This window comes from Vanessa cardui, chromosome 14, assembly GCF_905220365.1.
Source record: "Vanessa cardui chromosome 14, ilVanCard2.1, whole genome shotgun sequence".
NCBI lineage: Eukaryota > Metazoa > Arthropoda > Insecta > Lepidoptera > Nymphalidae > Vanessa > Vanessa cardui.
Window position 1 is genome coordinate 1,055,152 of NC_061136.1, and position 18,836 is coordinate 1,073,987.

The 18,836-nt window shown below is 33.3% G+C and overlaps 2 protein-coding genes across 2 annotated transcripts in view; both read right to left on the reverse strand.

The window, feature by feature from the left end:
- LOC124535013 overlaps window positions 1–18,836 on the reverse strand; it is a 259,361-nt gene that overhangs the window by 17,796 nt on the left and 222,729 nt on the right. The gene's annotated exons all lie outside the window — the stretch shown is intronic.
- LOC124535011 lies at window positions 1,092–2,109 on the reverse strand. The gene has a single exon (XM_047111031.1). The coding sequence runs from the start codon at window positions 2,107–2,109 to the stop codon at window positions 1,324–1,326; it is 786 nt and encodes a 261-aa protein (XP_046966987.1). The 3' UTR covers window positions 1,092–1,323.

Genomic DNA, 18,836 nt, shown 5'->3' on the forward strand with positions numbered 1-18,836 from the left:
TCAGTAGACATGTGTTGAAGTCGCCCATTAATATGGTGTGACCATAATTTGGGACAAATGTTTCTACAAGGGCTTCGAAAGAGGAAAAGAAATTCGTTAATAGAGAGGGACTGTAAAAAACGCCAAGTAAAATTTTTGTCTGGCTTAGAGAAACTTCTACTAGTAAGTGTTCAGCCGAATCAACAGGAGGTGGCTGACATGACGAACTTACAATTTTAAAAGGAATGTAGGATCTAAGATAGATCGCCACACCACCACCAGTCCTGTTGCTTCGATCATTACGAATGAGATGGAACCCTGGCAAAGAATACGAAGTAGACGGTAAACAGGGCTTAAGCCATGATTCCGATACTAAAATCGCATGAATATCACGGGACTCAAAAGAGGCAAGAATGTCAGGATAATGGGCTGGAATACTTTGGGCATTTATGTGTACTACGTTAAAATTTTTCACACAATCAGAAAAGAGAGAATTAAGATTGGAGTTAAGTGGAAGGGAAGAAATAGCACTTTGAAGACTTAAGTCACTCAATGACTCATCACCCGAAGATACCGAAAGAAAAGTATCACTAAGAATACTACAATCTGAAGACATTGTAATTATAAATATATAACAATAAAATAAAAAAATAAAAGTTAGAATAATTAAAATATATATGTATGTATATAAAATAAATAAATAAAAAACTAATAATTATAATTTTAAAATTAACTTAAACGTAAAACTAGTTTACTTAATTTACTGTTACTGTGCCCGATATCCACCGGCGGCATGAAAGAGACCAAAAGTATAACAAAACGTAGTTCAAAAATAATTGTTTAAAAATAAAAGTTGTAAAAGTAAAAAGAAAAAAAAAACAAGAATAACAATTAAAAATGAATCAAATGGTGTTTTTGTACCTTATTAGTTTAGTTAGAACATATCTTAAGAAATAATTGATAAACAAAAGAGGTAAAACTAAAGTAAAAATTGAAGTATAATAAACAAAGTTCAACATATGATAATATTAAATCCTTAGCTAAGTAAAAAATAACATTATAATTAAACAAAGCAATATATCTACGAGGCCTGCGGCGGTAATTAGAAATATTAGATAAACAGTTGCAAATAAGACGTGTAAAAGTGAACCCGCGTCGCTCGTTGATAATGCGATTACTATTGCAAATAATCAAACATCAACCTTAGTGATATAGTCGCAGCGTTGATTTTTTAAAAAGTAAAGTAAAACGAAGGATTGATATACTGTTATAACATTAATAGCTAGGAAGTTAATCAGTATGAGACTTATAACAGAGATTACACAAGTGAAAGGTTAAATGTAACTATTTTCTGTAGGGCTTTCTGGGCCTAACACTTGGTTTCGGGGTAATCGAAGCCACTGAGGTCTGCTTCCGTACTCCCACCTGCGTGAAGGATGCCGGTTCGGCTGACACGGCGTCACCTGCACTGTTGACGCTGCCAACCACCTCCGGAATAGCGTTGACTTCAGCCACTGTGACGACACGATGGTGCTTACCGTCAGGACCGAGCACAACAACACAGCCGTATTTCGTCCAGCTGCGTGATACCCCGAACCGTTTACGAGCCGCAACAAATGCTTCGTGCCGGCCCTTCGTCAGAAATTCGGATAATGTGATACCGCTGCCCTTTAATTTGGATTTGCCGTACCATATCTTGTTGCGGAGCCCCTGATCAAAGAATTTAACGCAGATGGCACGATGCTTGTCACTATTATTTGAACGACCCAAGCGATGGCACCTCTTGATATTGCTGACTGTGACTTCTGCCAAGGATAGCCGCTCATTCAATATCTTGCACACAATCTCAGCTGGATCTTCATTGTTGACCTGGGGCACACCGTGAAAAAGCAAGATGTTTCTTCTGGATCGAACTTCCATGTCCTCTTGCTGCCTGGAGAGAATCTGAAGCTGCACCTGCAAGTTCTCCAGCGCCGTCATCACAAAAGTTCTGAATGCACTAAATTGCGCATTTATATTAGATGACGGACTAGCTGCAGGAATAGATGCCCGAACTTCCCTCTGGAACTCATTCATTTGAGCTGTGAACATGGTAGCTAGCTGCTCGATCGATTTCTGGAGCTGATCCATTATACTTGTTCCAAAAATTAGTGGTAGTGATGTGGCAAATATTTCATATAAGTTATTTAGAATTGTGTTAAAACAATTATTTAAACTTGAAGCCGGTGGATATTTGAACTCACAGGTACATTTTATTTATTATTAAACTAGTAAATGAAATATTAAATATTATTTAAAAACGAGACTATTTTTTAATGTGTGTACTCTATCGCGCCTACCCACGAAAAAAAAAAAAAAAAAAAAAAAAAAAAAAAAAAAAAAAAAAAAAAAAAAAAAAAGTTCAAGTAACTTAAATATACTTATATGGTTATCTACCAAATCAAATCAAAATATTCTTTAGTAAAGTATCTCAGCCTATTAGATTAAATTAAATATAAAGTTATCACTGTTTCGGATTTCCGACTAGATTAATGAATATAATTAAATGATTACCTATCCTTCATAAAAATAAATGACTAATAACTCCACAGTTTTTAAATAACCCATGTCAACACTGCATTATTATACTGATCACACGTCTACTCACTAGATGTATTAAACTTTCATGCTTTTGAAAATTCACTTTATTGATTCACATACAAAGATATATTAATAGGTAAATCATCTGTTAAAAATATCAGCGTGATTTTAAAGACTAGTAATGCCACCTCTACAATTTTATGAGAAATAAAATTAATTGACATAACTGACACAATATTTTAGACAACTTATGAAACTATTTGTCAGAAAATCTGTTCAATTTCTTGCCAGTTTATTTCAGTGGAATTTATTTTTAGCATCGGTTTTAGCTTCGTATTTAGTCATAAAATTACACACACAATAAATTGTTAGAAATATTTCTTTATGCTTATACATTTATATTATAATTATACATATATTTAATAAACTCATATTTTTTTAGTGTATCCGTTTTCGTAAAAGTGTAATCTATTTTAGAACGTCATTGGTATGGCTGTATAAAATAATACAAGATGTTTTCCCGCGAAAACGGATTATAAAAAAAACTAGAGAAAGTGGCTAAAAATTATTTGTAAAAGATTCGATTTGTAAACTTCAGGGCAATAATATACAAATAAAACCAACAATAAACAAATACTATACTTTCTACTGGCGTATTTAATAAAATACATTTAATCGTGTAACTACTTTCGAATTGTACTTAAATAAAGTGTTTTTAAATTTTGATGATTATTCAAGTAACTTAAAATATACTTTAAATGTATTAATTCACAAAGCTAAATGGTAATTACATGCTTTTAGTAAAACATTTTACGAATTAAATTGTTATAATATTTTCATACATTTGCAATGATCTAGACAAAATGAATATTGCTTAAATTAACATAAAATAGTAGTTCTCAATCGAATTCCGTGAAGCCGATTCAAGTGTTTGTGAAAAGTACATATTTAAATATTATTTCAAAAGGTTTTTTAATCTTCATAAAATGTAAAAGAAGAAGATATTATTTATGAAATTATTATGAACAACTTAAAGAAGATTTCGTCTACTCTTTTATTTCTATAAAATATCGTACATAATAGTAACTTCCGTCTGTAACAAAAAATAAAATTAAAACAACTAACCGTACTTTCTTGTCCTTGATTATATCTTATATATGATATCTTATCAAGTTATAACAACTGTAATCATTTACATTACATGACAAGTAAAACAACAAAAAAAAGAGCCAAGTTGGCCCAGTGGTTAAAAATCATGCATCTTAACCGATGATTGTGGGTTCAAACTCAGGCAAGTACCACTGAATAATCACGTGCTTAGTTTGTGTTTATAATTCATCTCGAGCTTGGCGGTGAAGGAAAACATCATTAGGTTTTATCTGTATGTTTAATTTTACCGAAATTCTGCCACATGTGTATTCCACTAACCTGCATTAGAACAGCGTGTTGGAATGTTCCAAACCTTCTCCTCAAAGGGAGAGGAGGCCTTAACCCAGAAGTGGGAAATTTACAGGCTGTTAATGTAATGTAACAACTCTAATCAGTATACAGAAAATGTCCAATTAAACATCTACATTGTGCATTTTTCAGCCATATCGGTCAACCTTGATATATACCATATCTTGTTACATAAACACGTGTTCCGTGTCAACAAGTTGCCCTTACGTAGTATAACATAAAAATGCCAGTTTAGAGGAATCTCTTAAGAAATTGGTTCGCAAAGTGTACTAAGAATACAGCAATGTGGAGAGCTCTCGCATTTATCTTGGTAGTAAAGTTTTATGCTAGTACCTCACAAGATAGTAACAGAAGTATTACTGTTATATTTATAGGTCAGTAACTGGTTGTAATTTTTTAATGCTAGACATTGACTTGTTTTCTTGTTACACAGAAAGCTTAGAGGAATATCTCTCTACAATGCTATCCCATAGGGGGTAAATATAAAGGTAACACAATTATGCTCACACATATAGATTTGTCTACAGTGTTATCTTGACTCATCCGTAGGTTAAGTTTACTGAAAATAGCCTTCTTCAAAAATGTCATCGTCCAGAAGGAATCGGAAAAAGAGGGCCGATCTTGTTAGATGGAGAAGACAAGAAAATCGTTTAGAATCAGCAACATAGGTAAAATTTTAAATATTTTGGGCTCAAGATATAGAATTTACATACATAGCGACGCATGGTATAAGCTTTAATTATGTAATGTTTTCAATACGACGATCTCCATGGTCGAGTGGTGTGTACACCAGTTTTTATGGGTACGCCACTCCGAGGTCCCGGGTTCGATTCCCGGCCGAGTCGATGTAGGTTACCATTAGTTTCCTATGTCGCCTTGGGTAGGGGTGTTTGTGGTGCCGTCGTTACTTCTGATTTACCATAACACAAGTGCTTTAGCTACTTACATTGGGATCAGATGTGATGTTGTCTCATATTTATTTAGTTATTTATTAATACCATTGCTTTTTAACACTACATATTATTAAAAAAATCTCCAACCGCTTCTGTCTGTCTGTATGTTCGCGATAAACTCCAGAACCATCGATTGGATTTTCATGCGGTTTTCAGTAATAGACAGAGGTTTATTCGTAAGGAAGGTTTTGGTAATTCTTAAACATGTCGTAAAAGGCAACAAACAAAAAAAAAAAACTTATGTCCACCCGTGCGGAGCCGGTACGGGCCGCTAGTCATTATATACGAAATAAATACCCTCTGGGTTATGGGGAGAAGTGGGGTGATGAAAAGAGGGGGCTCTTTTTTGGAATATATATTTGTGATGAAAAGAGCCCCCTCTTTTCATCACCCCACTTCTCCCCAATTGTCTTGTCTCATGACAAGCTCTGACTCGATAATAATGTAAAGGTTAAACATTTCAAAAACATATTTTATCTGTAAAAACGGTTTCTTTATAAAATATTTTATATTTATGGAAGAATAAATTGGTAATTGCTTTCAAAGTCAATACTTTACAAGACACAAAGATAATTGACTGAACATTATCTAAATATATTTCGATGAATATAATCATTTGAAAACATTTATCTTTAATATATTACGAGAATAATGTATAATCGAACTCCTTTGAGCATTGAAATGATTTAACGACCTCTGTATGCCTCTGTGTTGTGTTCGGATATATTGATCTCTTTGTTTTAAATTTACTTTACGGAGAACGACTGGCAAATTGGCCTCGTAATCACGTGTCACTTTCGGGGATTCCTATCGTCCGGTAATTCATGCACTCTTCAGTCAAATAGTCATATATGTATTTGTCATCGTAAAATCATAAATACCGTTAGATTATGATCTATCTCGAGAGATTGAGCACTGCTGAAAGTTATTTTTACATCATACGTGAAGAACTAGTAAATGGGCCACTTGAATGATAGGTCCCCACTGCCCATAGACATTAGTACCTTAAGACCGTTGGTTGGTTGACCATCTTCCTATTAAAAAAAAAGTCAGTCAGTACTTATAAGCTCTTAAGGATTTACAAATTCAAGCATTGAATTTGAATATCGTAACAAAATAATAGCGTTTTACGAAAGGCTTTGTTGTTTAAACCTCCACAAAATGGCCGCTGGGTCGTACAGTAAAGTTTAAAGCGCCGTATTATCGAAATAACGTGTGAGATGATTGGGTGCGTTCATGGTTCAATGAAACTTTGTTAATATAACAACTGTTTGCATTTTTGAATATGTATACAATACATAGTATAAAACTATATAAAAGTCGCCTACCACTGTCTGTTCCTGTATATGATTTGATTTTTAAAATTATACGAAGGATTGTCCTGCATTTTTTTAATATATAGGTTTATATGTCAAATACATGCACCATATAGTAGAGTAACACTGAATATTTTAGAGGTATCTATTTTTGTTGTGCTTACATTGCAAACGCTGACTGAACCCTCCGATATAGACAATATACTACAGTATGATTGTACACCGCAAAAATTAATTTAGGAATATGGAAAGGACCATTGGTGGAATGACTTTTATCTGATCTTTGTTCTTATGTTCTATGATGGTTTTAAAAATATATTATCCAAGCATAATACAAATAAGTCTTGTGGAAGCTCTGACATAAAACAACTCTTTATCTCCTTAACTTAATTTCAACAACATCAACAGCCTGTAAATGTCTTACTGCTGGGCTAAAGCCTCCTCTCCCTTTGAGAAGAAGGTTTTGGAACATATTCAACCATGCTGTTCCAATGCGGAATTGTGAAATGCACATGTAGCAGAATTTCTATGAAATTTGACACATGCAGGTTTCCTCACGATGTTTCCTTCACCGCCGAGCACGAGATGAATTATAAACACAAATTGAGCACAAGAATATTCAGTGGTACTTGCCTGGGTTTGAACCCGATCTCATCGGATGGATGGATGGATGGATGGATGGTGGTTAACCACTGGGCCATCTCGGCTCAGGCTCATTAATATAAATAAAATAAAATATGCTGTCTAAATAATTGGTGCTGAAATAAAGGAATAGAAATGTATTTTAAATTGGAAGATGTATTTGTGATATCGACGTTAAAAAGAATTTCTATAGCTGTTTGTCCGATAAATATTGAATTGAATTTCCCGACACGTAGCCGTGAAACTTATCGAAGTTTCGGAACTGCGGCCGGAAAAAGCAGTTCTGACAAAGTTTGAACAGCTCCTGTTTTGTTGGCGGCTTGAATAGCTTCGTTTAAACTGGGCTTTTGTTTACGAGTTAGAATATATTTTGCAAACTTTATAATTATTGGTATTTTTTATTATGACTCATTGTATTTATTTTATATTTTAGTGACAGAGAAGTATGGAAGGAGAAGACATGCTGCGCGGACCCAAATAAAATTGGGATAAGGGCAGGAGGATGATGATGATGATGATGATATGTAGTGTTATAGTAAGTTTATTATTTAGTTTGTTGTAGTTACGATATATGTAAATAGTAAATACTAATATTATAAATGTGAAAACTACATGTCTGTCTGTTGTTCTTTAGTGAGCTGAGATGGCCCAGTGATTAGAACGCATGCATCTTAACCGCTGATTGCGGGTTCAAACCTAGGTAAGCACCACTATATATATGTGCTTAATTTGTGTTTATAATTTATCTTGTGCTCGGCGGTGAAGGAAAACATCATGAGGAAACCTGCATGTGTCTAATTTCATCGAAATTCTGCTACATGTGCATTTCACCAACCCGCATTGGAACAGCGTGGTGGAATATGTTCCAAATCCTCTCCTTAATGGAAGAGGAGGCCTTATCTCAGAAGTGGGAAATATACAGACTGTTACTTTACTTTCTTTTACTTTACTGTTGTTCTTTTACGGGAATTCCCGTAAACTGAATTTAATTTTATGAATTTTGATATTGAAACAAGCTTGTATTGCAAGGAAGATAAAAACGACAATACCAAACTATCCCCTAAAACACGAGCGAATTCGTAGGCGACTAGTCATACATATATTCCTACTAAAAGTTGTTTTAATGTTGTTGTTCCATTGTCGTATAACAAGGTCAAACTAGTATGCCAACAAGTCTAACGCTAGTTTGCGCTGGAACACTCGAGTTCCTCTCCGTTGACTATATTGAATAAATTGGAATTGAGTTGAGACGGTCCAGTAGTTGGCATATAAGTGACGGTGGGATCGAATCCGAGGAAACGTCATTGAGCTTAAAAATTTAGCAAATTAAAGAGACAATTAATGAAAAAGAAGAAGAAAGGGGTGTCGTGGATGACAATGAAATAGTTTAATATTATTGTATTCTGAATCTTGAAACGGCAAGAAATTAAATTGTTATTAAAATAAGAAAAAAGTATAAATAATATTATATAATGGAAAGAGATAGAAATAATGGAATGGAAGGAAAACGTCACATGGTGTTCATAACACATTTTCCTTAAGTGAAGTTACCAGTTCATTACTGTAAGCTAGGTAAGAGAACTTTGTTCCAAACATACGTACCAAAATATTCTTGAGTTTAATTCAATGGAGATAAAATTGTTATTTAAAATTAATAAAACTGTAAGAATGAGTAAACTAAACTAAACTAAAATTAAATATTATTAAAAATATTCCCTGGGTATTTGGATTTGCTTTTGAATCCTCTCTATTATGTTCACGAGCTTCATTTATTTTTATTTGAAACTATTTTCTAAAGACGACAAGAAACTAAAAATCATTTTTAAACACATTTATTATCTGTGAAACAACAAACTTCCACACAAATTTCCATCCCTCCTTTTGACATAATATCCTCTTAGAAAACGAAGTTTCAAATGTCCTTTGTAAGTGCTTGCTTGCGTTATAGATTTAAGGAACTCCGGTGAGAAATACCATACACTTCTGAACGCACCGGTTTAAACTGTACAGTCGGGGTACGAAAAGGTTCTTCACCTTAAGATCTATTTTCGCGTGCTCAGTATGAACGATAATCTGCTTTCCCGCTCGAGAATATGATACATTCTTCAATTAATTTGAAAACTGACGAAGGTTTTCTTACTCTGACTGTACATCGTATGTCAGTTATTCAGCCACCAATAATAAAGTAACTCACTTCTATTAGAAGCTTTTTTAACTTGAAATGTTTTTTAAGTTAAATTTTGCATTAAAACAATTCATATTATCCTATAGTTTAGCAATATTTTAACTCTATAAACTAAACCTTCGTCAGTTTTCAAATTAATTCCTTTATCAAGTCGTAAACTCTTTATACATTTTGAAACTAAAGTACTAAACTGACAACTGCATATAAAATTAAACTTACATAGTATCATAACTTGGTTCAAAATAGTGTAACATCTTTGGACGTCTATTTTTATATCAACAAGAAATCTTTTTAATGGCGTAATTAGTTATTCCAAATTTAAATTTGATATGATATCTTCAACTGAATAGTCAAAATATGTCTGTCAGTGTCATATATGATACATTCTCGAGCGGGAAAGCAGATTATCGTTCATACTGAGCACGCGAAAATAGATCTTAAGGTGAAGAACCTTTTCGTACCCCGACTGTACAGTTTAAACCGGTGCGTTCAGAAGTGTATGGTATTTCTCACCGGAGTTCCTTAAATCTATAACGCAAGCAAGCACTTACAAAGGACATTTGAAACTTCGTTTTCTAAGAGGATATTATGTCAAAAGGAGGGATGGAAATTTGTGTGGAAGTTTGTTGTTTCACAGATAATAAATGTGTTTAAAAATGATTTTTAGTGTCTTGTCGTCTTTAGAAAATAGTTTCAAATAAAAATATATGAATCTCGTGAACATTACAGAGAGGCTTCAAAAGCGAATCTACCCAGGGAAAATTGGTTCGTCTTTTTGGCAATACATCAATCTATACAGATAATAAAACTCAAACTCAAATTCAAAATTCAAACTCAAATTCTATTATTCTATATAGAAGCATCATACTTACTTATTGATTGTCAAATAAACACTACCACTGGTTCGGAAAAAAAACACCCTGATCTGAGAAGAACAGGCGAAAGAAACTCAGTGGGTCTTTTTTTTTGTTATTTTTTTTTGTCAAATTAATAAGATACATAGTAGTATATGATAATAAAATTGGAGTGTCTGTTTGTTATTTTAAAATAACAGTTTTTTTTATCAGTTTTTTCTATATGCCTATTTATTTGTACACGGTACATGTATAACAATATTTCTTGTTACAATTTTTGTCGATTTGTCTGTAATCTCTGACAGATTCTGACGGGACTTGCACTTGCTGATGTAATAAGGAGTAACTTAGCCTACAACACTAACATTTTTATAAGATTTTAAAGTAACATGGTTATTTGTATTACTTAAGCTATTAATTACGGGATATTTACCATGTTTTTTATTCGGTGGAGCTCGATATTTCGACATTATCTACGAATGTCTTGTTCACGAGACTCAGTCTAGTGAACCAGTCTTTCTTAAATAAAAATAACATTTTTGTTAAATTCAAATGCGCACATAAACGTGGGCACAACCAGTAATTAAAAAATAATATGTCGCACCTTTGAAAAGTGTGTTCGCTTTTGTTGATTCACTATAATATTTTTTATTCGAGAAAACAATTTAATATTTCATATCAAGAATCAATTTAAGCTCTATTACAGCTATTAAATCTATTCGAACCTAAAATATTATGAGCTACCTAATTCCGTTTTATTGTACGCTGCAAGCTCGTTCACTCGGTCTAAATAGATTAATTATAAACTAACGGTATATAAACGTGCACCTGTGACTTGTGTAAACTAATATTATACATTCGGAACTGTATATTTGTCTGTTACGCTTTTACGGTTAAACTACATAATCAATTTTGATACTGAAAACCAAGGAAGACAATTTTATTTTAAAAGACCAACTTTCCAAATAATAATAGAAGTAGGAAAAACCGACGTATTTCATACGATTTGCTAATAGTTCAGCTATGTTGTGCGCTACGAGTTAACTATCAATATATCTTAATTTATCAACAAACAACAACAACGACAGCCTGTAAATTCCCACTGCTTGGTTAAAGGCCTCCTCTCCCTTTGAGGTTTTGGAACATATTCCAATACGCTGTACCAATGCGGGTTGGTGGACTACACATGTGGCAGAATTTCTATGAAATTTGTCACATGCAGGTTTCCTCACGATGTTTTCCTTCGCCGCTGAGCACGAGATGAATTATAAAGACAAATTAAGCACGTGAATCAGCGGTGCTTGCCTGGGTTTGAACAGGTAATCATCGGTTAAGATGCACGCGTTCTAACCACTGGGCCATCTCGACTCTTAATTTATAATACAACATTATTACATTTAACCACTTATTTCCACTTTAATTTTACTTTCGAAATTCCGATAACAGTTACGACGATCGAAATTCCATTTTATCGCAAATCCACAGTGAATATCACAGATTAATCAAGCTCTCAACCAATGATATCGCATCAATCTGCTGTCAAATGTTGTTTATTTGGCTATTTTCCTGTTATGACTGGTATTGAGTATATACATGGAACATTAAAAGGTTATTATTTTGTTAAGTACGTCTTACTCTTACGCATAATAAAAATATAAGTGACTTATTGTTGGACTGAAGGCTCCTTGGATTATTTGGAGATTATTATACCACTTCTCTAATGATTCATATGTTTATAGGTTTCCGATCATTTCGATCTTATAAGAAAATAAAGACTCCATAGTGTGAAATTATGGTAGAGCCGAGATGGCCCAGAGGTAAGAACGCGTGCATCTTGACCGATGATTGCGGGTTCAATCCCAGGCAAACACCACTTTTAGGCAATTTATCTCGTGATCAGCAGTGTATGAAAACATCGTGAAGAAACCTGCATGTGTCTAATTTCATAGAAATTCTGATACACGTGTATTCCACCAACCCGTGTTGGACAAGCATGGTGGTAATATGTTCCAAACCTTCTCCTCAAAGGGAGAGGAGGCCTTAGCCCAGCAGTGGGAAATTTACATCCTATTGATGTTGTTGAAATTAAGTTGAGTTTATCCGACCTTGGACTCATAATCCTCGATCATTATTAAGAGTAAAGCATGCATGATTCTTCAATCATTTAATTATGCCTGTCTTTATCACCAAGAACAGCCAAAAAGTGAGTAAAGACCAAAATATATGAAAATTGTTTATCAATTATATTTACGATTAAAAATAATTAAGCAACTCTACCATCAGGGCGTCATGGTGGCAGTAATCTGACGTTCCCAAAGAGATGGAGATGATAGTTTGAGGTTTTAGTGGGCTTTTCGATACCATCAGCATCCCTGGATCCCACATAGCCCCCAGAGCGTTTGGGTGAACGCCACTAGACGATAAAAGAGATATCGTCTTGGGTCTACCAGAACCGTCGCTGTTTACTCAATATCGTAGCCAACTAATACTTAAACTAAACTTATATTATGACCAAAGTAATAAAAACAAACATTAATCACAACTTATGTAATATCGCACGAGTAACTAATCCAATATTTGTGTGTTGTTTAGAATACCTTATATATCTCAATTAAAAGAAAACTTCGTACACTTCGGGGGCAAACTTGCCCGTGTTTGTGGTAAATATTGGTCGGGAAAATCTTTGGTAAATTTGTTAGATGTTTGTATATATAGATTATTTTTGTTATAGTAACAATAAAAATAAAAATTTAATGTTAGTAACATCTACTTGATTATATAAAAAATATGATTTACTCGTATATGCAAAAGTTTATCATTATCATCATCATTAATATTACATGGTATAAAACATATATGCTAAAATGCGTTTTTTTTTTAACATATAGAGTGATTCGAGAGGAAGGTGTATATAATAAATGCAAAATATAGTAGAAAACACTTATAATTTATATATTTATTTTAGTTTCCAAAATTACGTCGTAGATAAACAAATTCTGTAGTATATTTAGTATCAGCATTGCAACCGTGCGTAGCGGGTGCGTAGCGTAGCTGGGTCGTTAGTTATACAATAAATGGTAAATTAATTTAATGAGAATAATTCAGTCACCCCTCGCTTTTTTAATTTTATAGAAAATGCAAATGAATTACTTTAGGTGAAAAATCTTAGCCTGTTGGTAAATCCGCCACTGTTTACAAACCGATGTTAATTTTGCATTAAACTAAATTCTAGTCCATACCAATATTATAAATGTGAAAGTAAGTATGTCTGTCGCTCTTTCACGACCAAACCAATAAACCTTATATAATATTTGCTGTGAAGCAACCTTAAACTACCAAGGAAAGACATACTACTTTGTTTGCCTAATACGATTATGTGTTACCCATAAAATGCCATAATCTAAGTCGCGGGTGACAACGAGTTTAAGTATAAGTGTAAATTGAATATAGAAGCCGATAATTACAAGTGATTCTCAAGTTACCGAACCAGTTAAAGTTACCAGATCTAAGCCTAAAAGAGACGTAATTATTATTATTACTTTTTATAAGCTTGCAATCTGTTTATCTAAAAAGGTTTATTAAAAAAATGTAGCGTCTGTTTGTAGTTCGTATTTCATTAATCTTAGTGTAATAGTCTATAATTCTTTATTAAGAAACGTGGAAACTCATTGTGTTGCCTAAATAAAACAAAGTATGAAACCAATTTACATAACATATATACCAGAAGATACAGCGTTATCGACGAAGGTTTTATTACATAATACATGGTGAAAAAACATTTGTTGCTTTGCTTGTAACAATAAAACGAGCTACGATACTCGATATATAGAAGTAAATTAATTAACACGCAAGATCCTTTCCTTGCAGAGAACAAATTATTACGGTTTTATTGCATCTAGATAACATCTACAAAGACCACACAATGATATGTGTATTGTAATGTACCTAATAATGTCTTCTACATAAAATAATTAATGAATTATACTTTATTGCACACCACAAACAAAAACAAAAAAAAGTAACACAAAAATAATAAAATACAAAAACGTAAAATAGAATATAAAAAAGTAGCTTCAAAGTGTTGTACAACGTTCGGACTTATGGCTAATTAGCCATCTTCCAGACAACCCAATCTGAGAGAGATTTTTAAAACCATCAGCGTAGGCTGTGCAGTCATAAAATTACATACAAATATTTACACACTAATACTTATACTTACTATAACAAATCATAAAAAATATAATATTAGATAATCCAACTAAGATTATAAGAAGCTAAGGTGCTTTGTGTGTTACGCCTTCACGTATTAATTACGACCAATATATACGGCTGCTTACATGTTCGAAGTACAGAAAAGAACAAAGGGTAACTAACACCTGAATACCCTCCACCACCCCTCCCACGAGCGGGAGACATGGGTGGTTGTCCCGACAGGCCGAGAGGACCGGTTCTAGATCGGCCGGACATAATTGGTGAGCTTCGAGTACATTCTAGCATTAAAACTACACGTGAACGTATAAATACTCAATAAAATATACAAAGTACAGTCGTGGTAAGAAAAGAGCTGAGATGGCCCAGTGGTTAGAACGAGTGCATCTGAACCGATGATTTCGGGTTCAAACCCAGGCAAGCACCGCTATATATATGTGCTTAATTTGTGTTTACAATTCATCTCGTGCTCGGCGGTGAAGGAAAACATCGTGAGGAAACCTGCATGTGTCTAATTTCATCGAAATTCTGTCACATGTGCTTTCCACCAACCCGCATTGGAACAGCGTGGTTGAATATGTTCCAAACCCTCTCCTTAATGGAAGAGGAGGCCTTATCTCAGAAGTGGGAAACGTACAGGCTGTTACTTTACTTTAAGAAAAGGTTCGTCACCATAATAAGATCTATATTCGTGTGCTCAGTATGAGCGATAATCTGCTTTAGCGATCGAGAACAACATATTACGTCGCCATCATATCATGTGACTTGATGAATGATTGAATTTGAAAACTAACGTAGGTTTTCTTACTCTGACTGTACATTTCAAAACATTTTATTCCAAAACTTCCATAGTTTTCACCCAAATAAATTATCAATATATCAAATTCACCTCTGTCGGGTGAAGCCGTCGGTGGAAACTAGTCGTATCATAAAATCTAATCAGTTTATGAAGTATTATATTAATATATAGTGTCTTAACTGTAATGTTATATCGATTACCAAAGCTTTGAATTTCATGAGAATTTAGTTAACATATGTTTGGGTATTACCACCTACTAAATTGTATATCATTTTCGATATTTTATAATTGTGTAGATAGAAATACCCACTCATAGTCGTTTTTTTCATGTATTTTACAAGATATGAAACCCATTCTCGATTATGCACTTTTTACTTTTCATTTTCCTTATTGTGTCCCCTTGGGCTCTATCCCTAGCATCCCTAGTTTAAACCCAGCTTGAATTTGAGCGCGATTATGTAATAAACAAGATGGGCAAATGGTTTTCGATTCGAAAAAACTGTGTTATTTAGCATTATGTTATAGAACCGGAATCGTTGTTTTGTACGCTGGTTATATATATTAGGTGTACGGTTATATGCAGTAGCGTAACTATCGAAAGGCTAGGTGGTGCAATACACCAGGGCCCCGGAGTTCAGGGGGCCCTCTAAACTATACCATAAGCTTCTGAAGCTAGAAAATCACAACCCTGCGCACAACTTCTTATTTGGTATCTATAATTTTAAAGGGTAGTTATTAGTTAAAGAGGGATAGTAAAGAGGGGGTGAGGGTACCCGTTCGCCATTTAATTCTGTGTAGAGTTGTATTTTCGAAAACAATATCATTAAGCTTCAATACGAAAACAGCTCAAATATAAATTTGCAGTAGTCTGACTTCGAAACCATTCCATTAATATTATTATTATTAATGCGAAAGTAAATTTGTTTGTCTGTATGTTGTCCTTTCATTGTCTAACCACATAAACTTGGTACACTAAACTCCAAGAAAGGACAGGCTATGCGAGCGAAGCCGCAGGCGACAACTAGTAAGTACTATGAACTTTTCTTATCTCAACCTAGGTATGGATGTTTTCATACAAATCGTGAACTCTTGTTTCTAAATCAAATCAAATCAAATAAGGTTATATTGTGATCTTTATATTTGATCACCATTATATTTTCAACATTCAGTTTAAATATATTATAATGTCGTAAAGGCGGGTCGTAGTTAGTTTCATAATAAACCTCAAAACATGCAGTTCTTAACATTTTTTTACTTTATTAGTGAACATTTTCGAACGCTTCCTTAGTTTTCTCTAAAGAACAAACAATTGAAGTTCTAGAAGTTAGATCATTATTATATGAGTCGATGCGAAAATATCATTAATCAAGAAGCACTTATAACATTATATTCATCACAATTTCTAATTTATATTTTTGTAAACTTTGTGGTCAATATTCACAAAAATCTTCCTAATAATGTACCCAAAAATTTAATGTAATTTCTTTAAAACAGAACTGCATTATTTTTTTATTATAATTTTATTGTAATTAACCGTTTATATAATGAGAGTATACGGTAATGAAACTTCCGGCAAACTCGCCATTACAAGCTCCACGGCTGCTGTTACCTGGAACAAATGAAAGTACATCAATCATATGAGCTCGTGTATTTCGTAAAGCTTGATACAGGGAAAAGCCATTAAACAATTACACATAATATCATTAAAAACTTGCAAAAATGTTTTACAAATGATATAACGCACATTTAATAATACGTAAATGTCATTGCATTTCAAGTATTCGTTTTTGTGTCTGAATAATGATGGCAGTGTTGATAAATCATAATTAATGAGAGTTGACAAGTTAATACGTATATCTTATTTGATGAATGTGGGTTCCAATCCGTAAAAGCACAACTGATTATTTCCTTACTTGATACTTATAATTTTGATGCTCGTTAGTTAAATATCGTAAGGATAATAGTGGAATTAACAGGGGTGGGTGAACATATTTACTCATCGCTCAAAGGTTATGTACTCGTATGTATTTGTAAAAATTTTAATGCAATTTGTAGAAATTGTGAGGTGCACCATATTAATAAAAGGACGCAAAACTTCTACAACATTATATAGGATAAGGGTACATTTTGTGAGACAATAAATTGGTTTTTCCAATATTCCTTAACGCGTTCAAAATGTACTCTATGGAATGTAAATGTAAACCACTTCATAGGTGATGCGTGCTGCATTGATTAAGAAACGATCGCCTTCCGAGCGTTTAAAAAGTTAAACAATTCCAATAAGTTTCTTTCGCTGGTTCTTCTCAAGTCTGAGGTATTTATTTCCCAGTCGGTTGTAGAATTTTGACAATCAATAAGAAAGTGTAGTGCCTTTATTGAATAGATATATCTGAATGTTACACACAGTAAATATAATTTATCTGTTAGAAACTAAACCATTGTTTAACAAATTTCTTTAAACATAATATTATTAGTCTTTCTTTTCTTGTTGACACCTTTAACAAGAACTCTAAGAACGCTCTAAACGATCTTCAGAGGTCAAATAGCGCGACAATTATGAGCTCCACGTCGTAACAAGGGTCCGGCTATGTACAAAGTTATTAGGCCTGTTTAAAAGCTTACGCAGATTGGGGCAGGAATAACGAACGCCATTATTGGAATTCATTTGTGAATTATTATCTGTCGTGGAGCACTTTGATCTATCCGAAGTTGTTTTAAACCAAGATTATGTTATGAAAAGTAAATTGGAAATATGTTTTAAAATTCAGTTTCTTTATAAAGAACAGCATTTTGTTTGAAATCTGTGTAGCATACAATAACTGATGGACGTGGCAGTATGCATATTTTTGAATATTCATCGAACTCTATCAGGACAAAATTAAGTTAAATAATTTTCGTATTTGCCGGTTATTTCAACTATCATGTACCATTTTTTAATTTCTGGACAAAAACCTGATCTGAGATTTCTGGTAGATTTTGTCTTACGTTTTCCTTATCGTAAGACATAAAATGATCGACAAAATAATTACACACAAAGCTGTGTGTTCTTCGGTAGAATATCTGGTGAGTGAGTGGTTCTCACTTAGACGGGCTTGTACAAAGCCCTACCAACAAGTAATGTGATCACCATCGTCCACACTGGTGTTGTAAAGAATATAAACGATGACACACAATCGCCCTTTAAAATGGAATCAAAAACTGAGTATTACTACTTGGCAAATGTTTGCCGTAAACAAAATATATCATGAGGGTGTACCATGATCCTCAACATCAAATGGGATTCTTGTTCTCAGCAATTTTAAATATTATGTGCATATTTCTTTGAGACAAATATATTATTACTATAAGTGAGCTCCATCTCTTAACTCGAGTGTCTTACAAAAAGTGTTAAATAAGTATTTTTTTAAATAAGGTACTTGGAATCCAGAGGCGTGTGCTCGGTTCAATTCGGGATTTGATATTTTGTATTCGTAGACGAAATCGGGCGACCTTTTACGAAAGCAATAAAATAAGAGTGTGGTCATCATAAAAAATATTGGGAAATATTTGATGTCGACTATAAAACTTTTATAATAACTAAAATATGTATTTTTAGGGTCAAATTGTTTTATAATCCAAAATAAATTGGGGTGAAATTGTATACATTTTCAAGGTCAGTGGAACTTAAGAATAAAGAAAAACTATTACGTTAGTATTTCATAAAAACCAAACCATATTTTGTGCAAGTAATATAAGCACATATAGGTAGGTAGTTTACTATATTAGATGTACGATATTCTATTTATAAATAACTATACAAAATAATGTACTCACCTCGTGGAGCACCATGAAAATGTTATCGTATCAAATATAAATCACGCG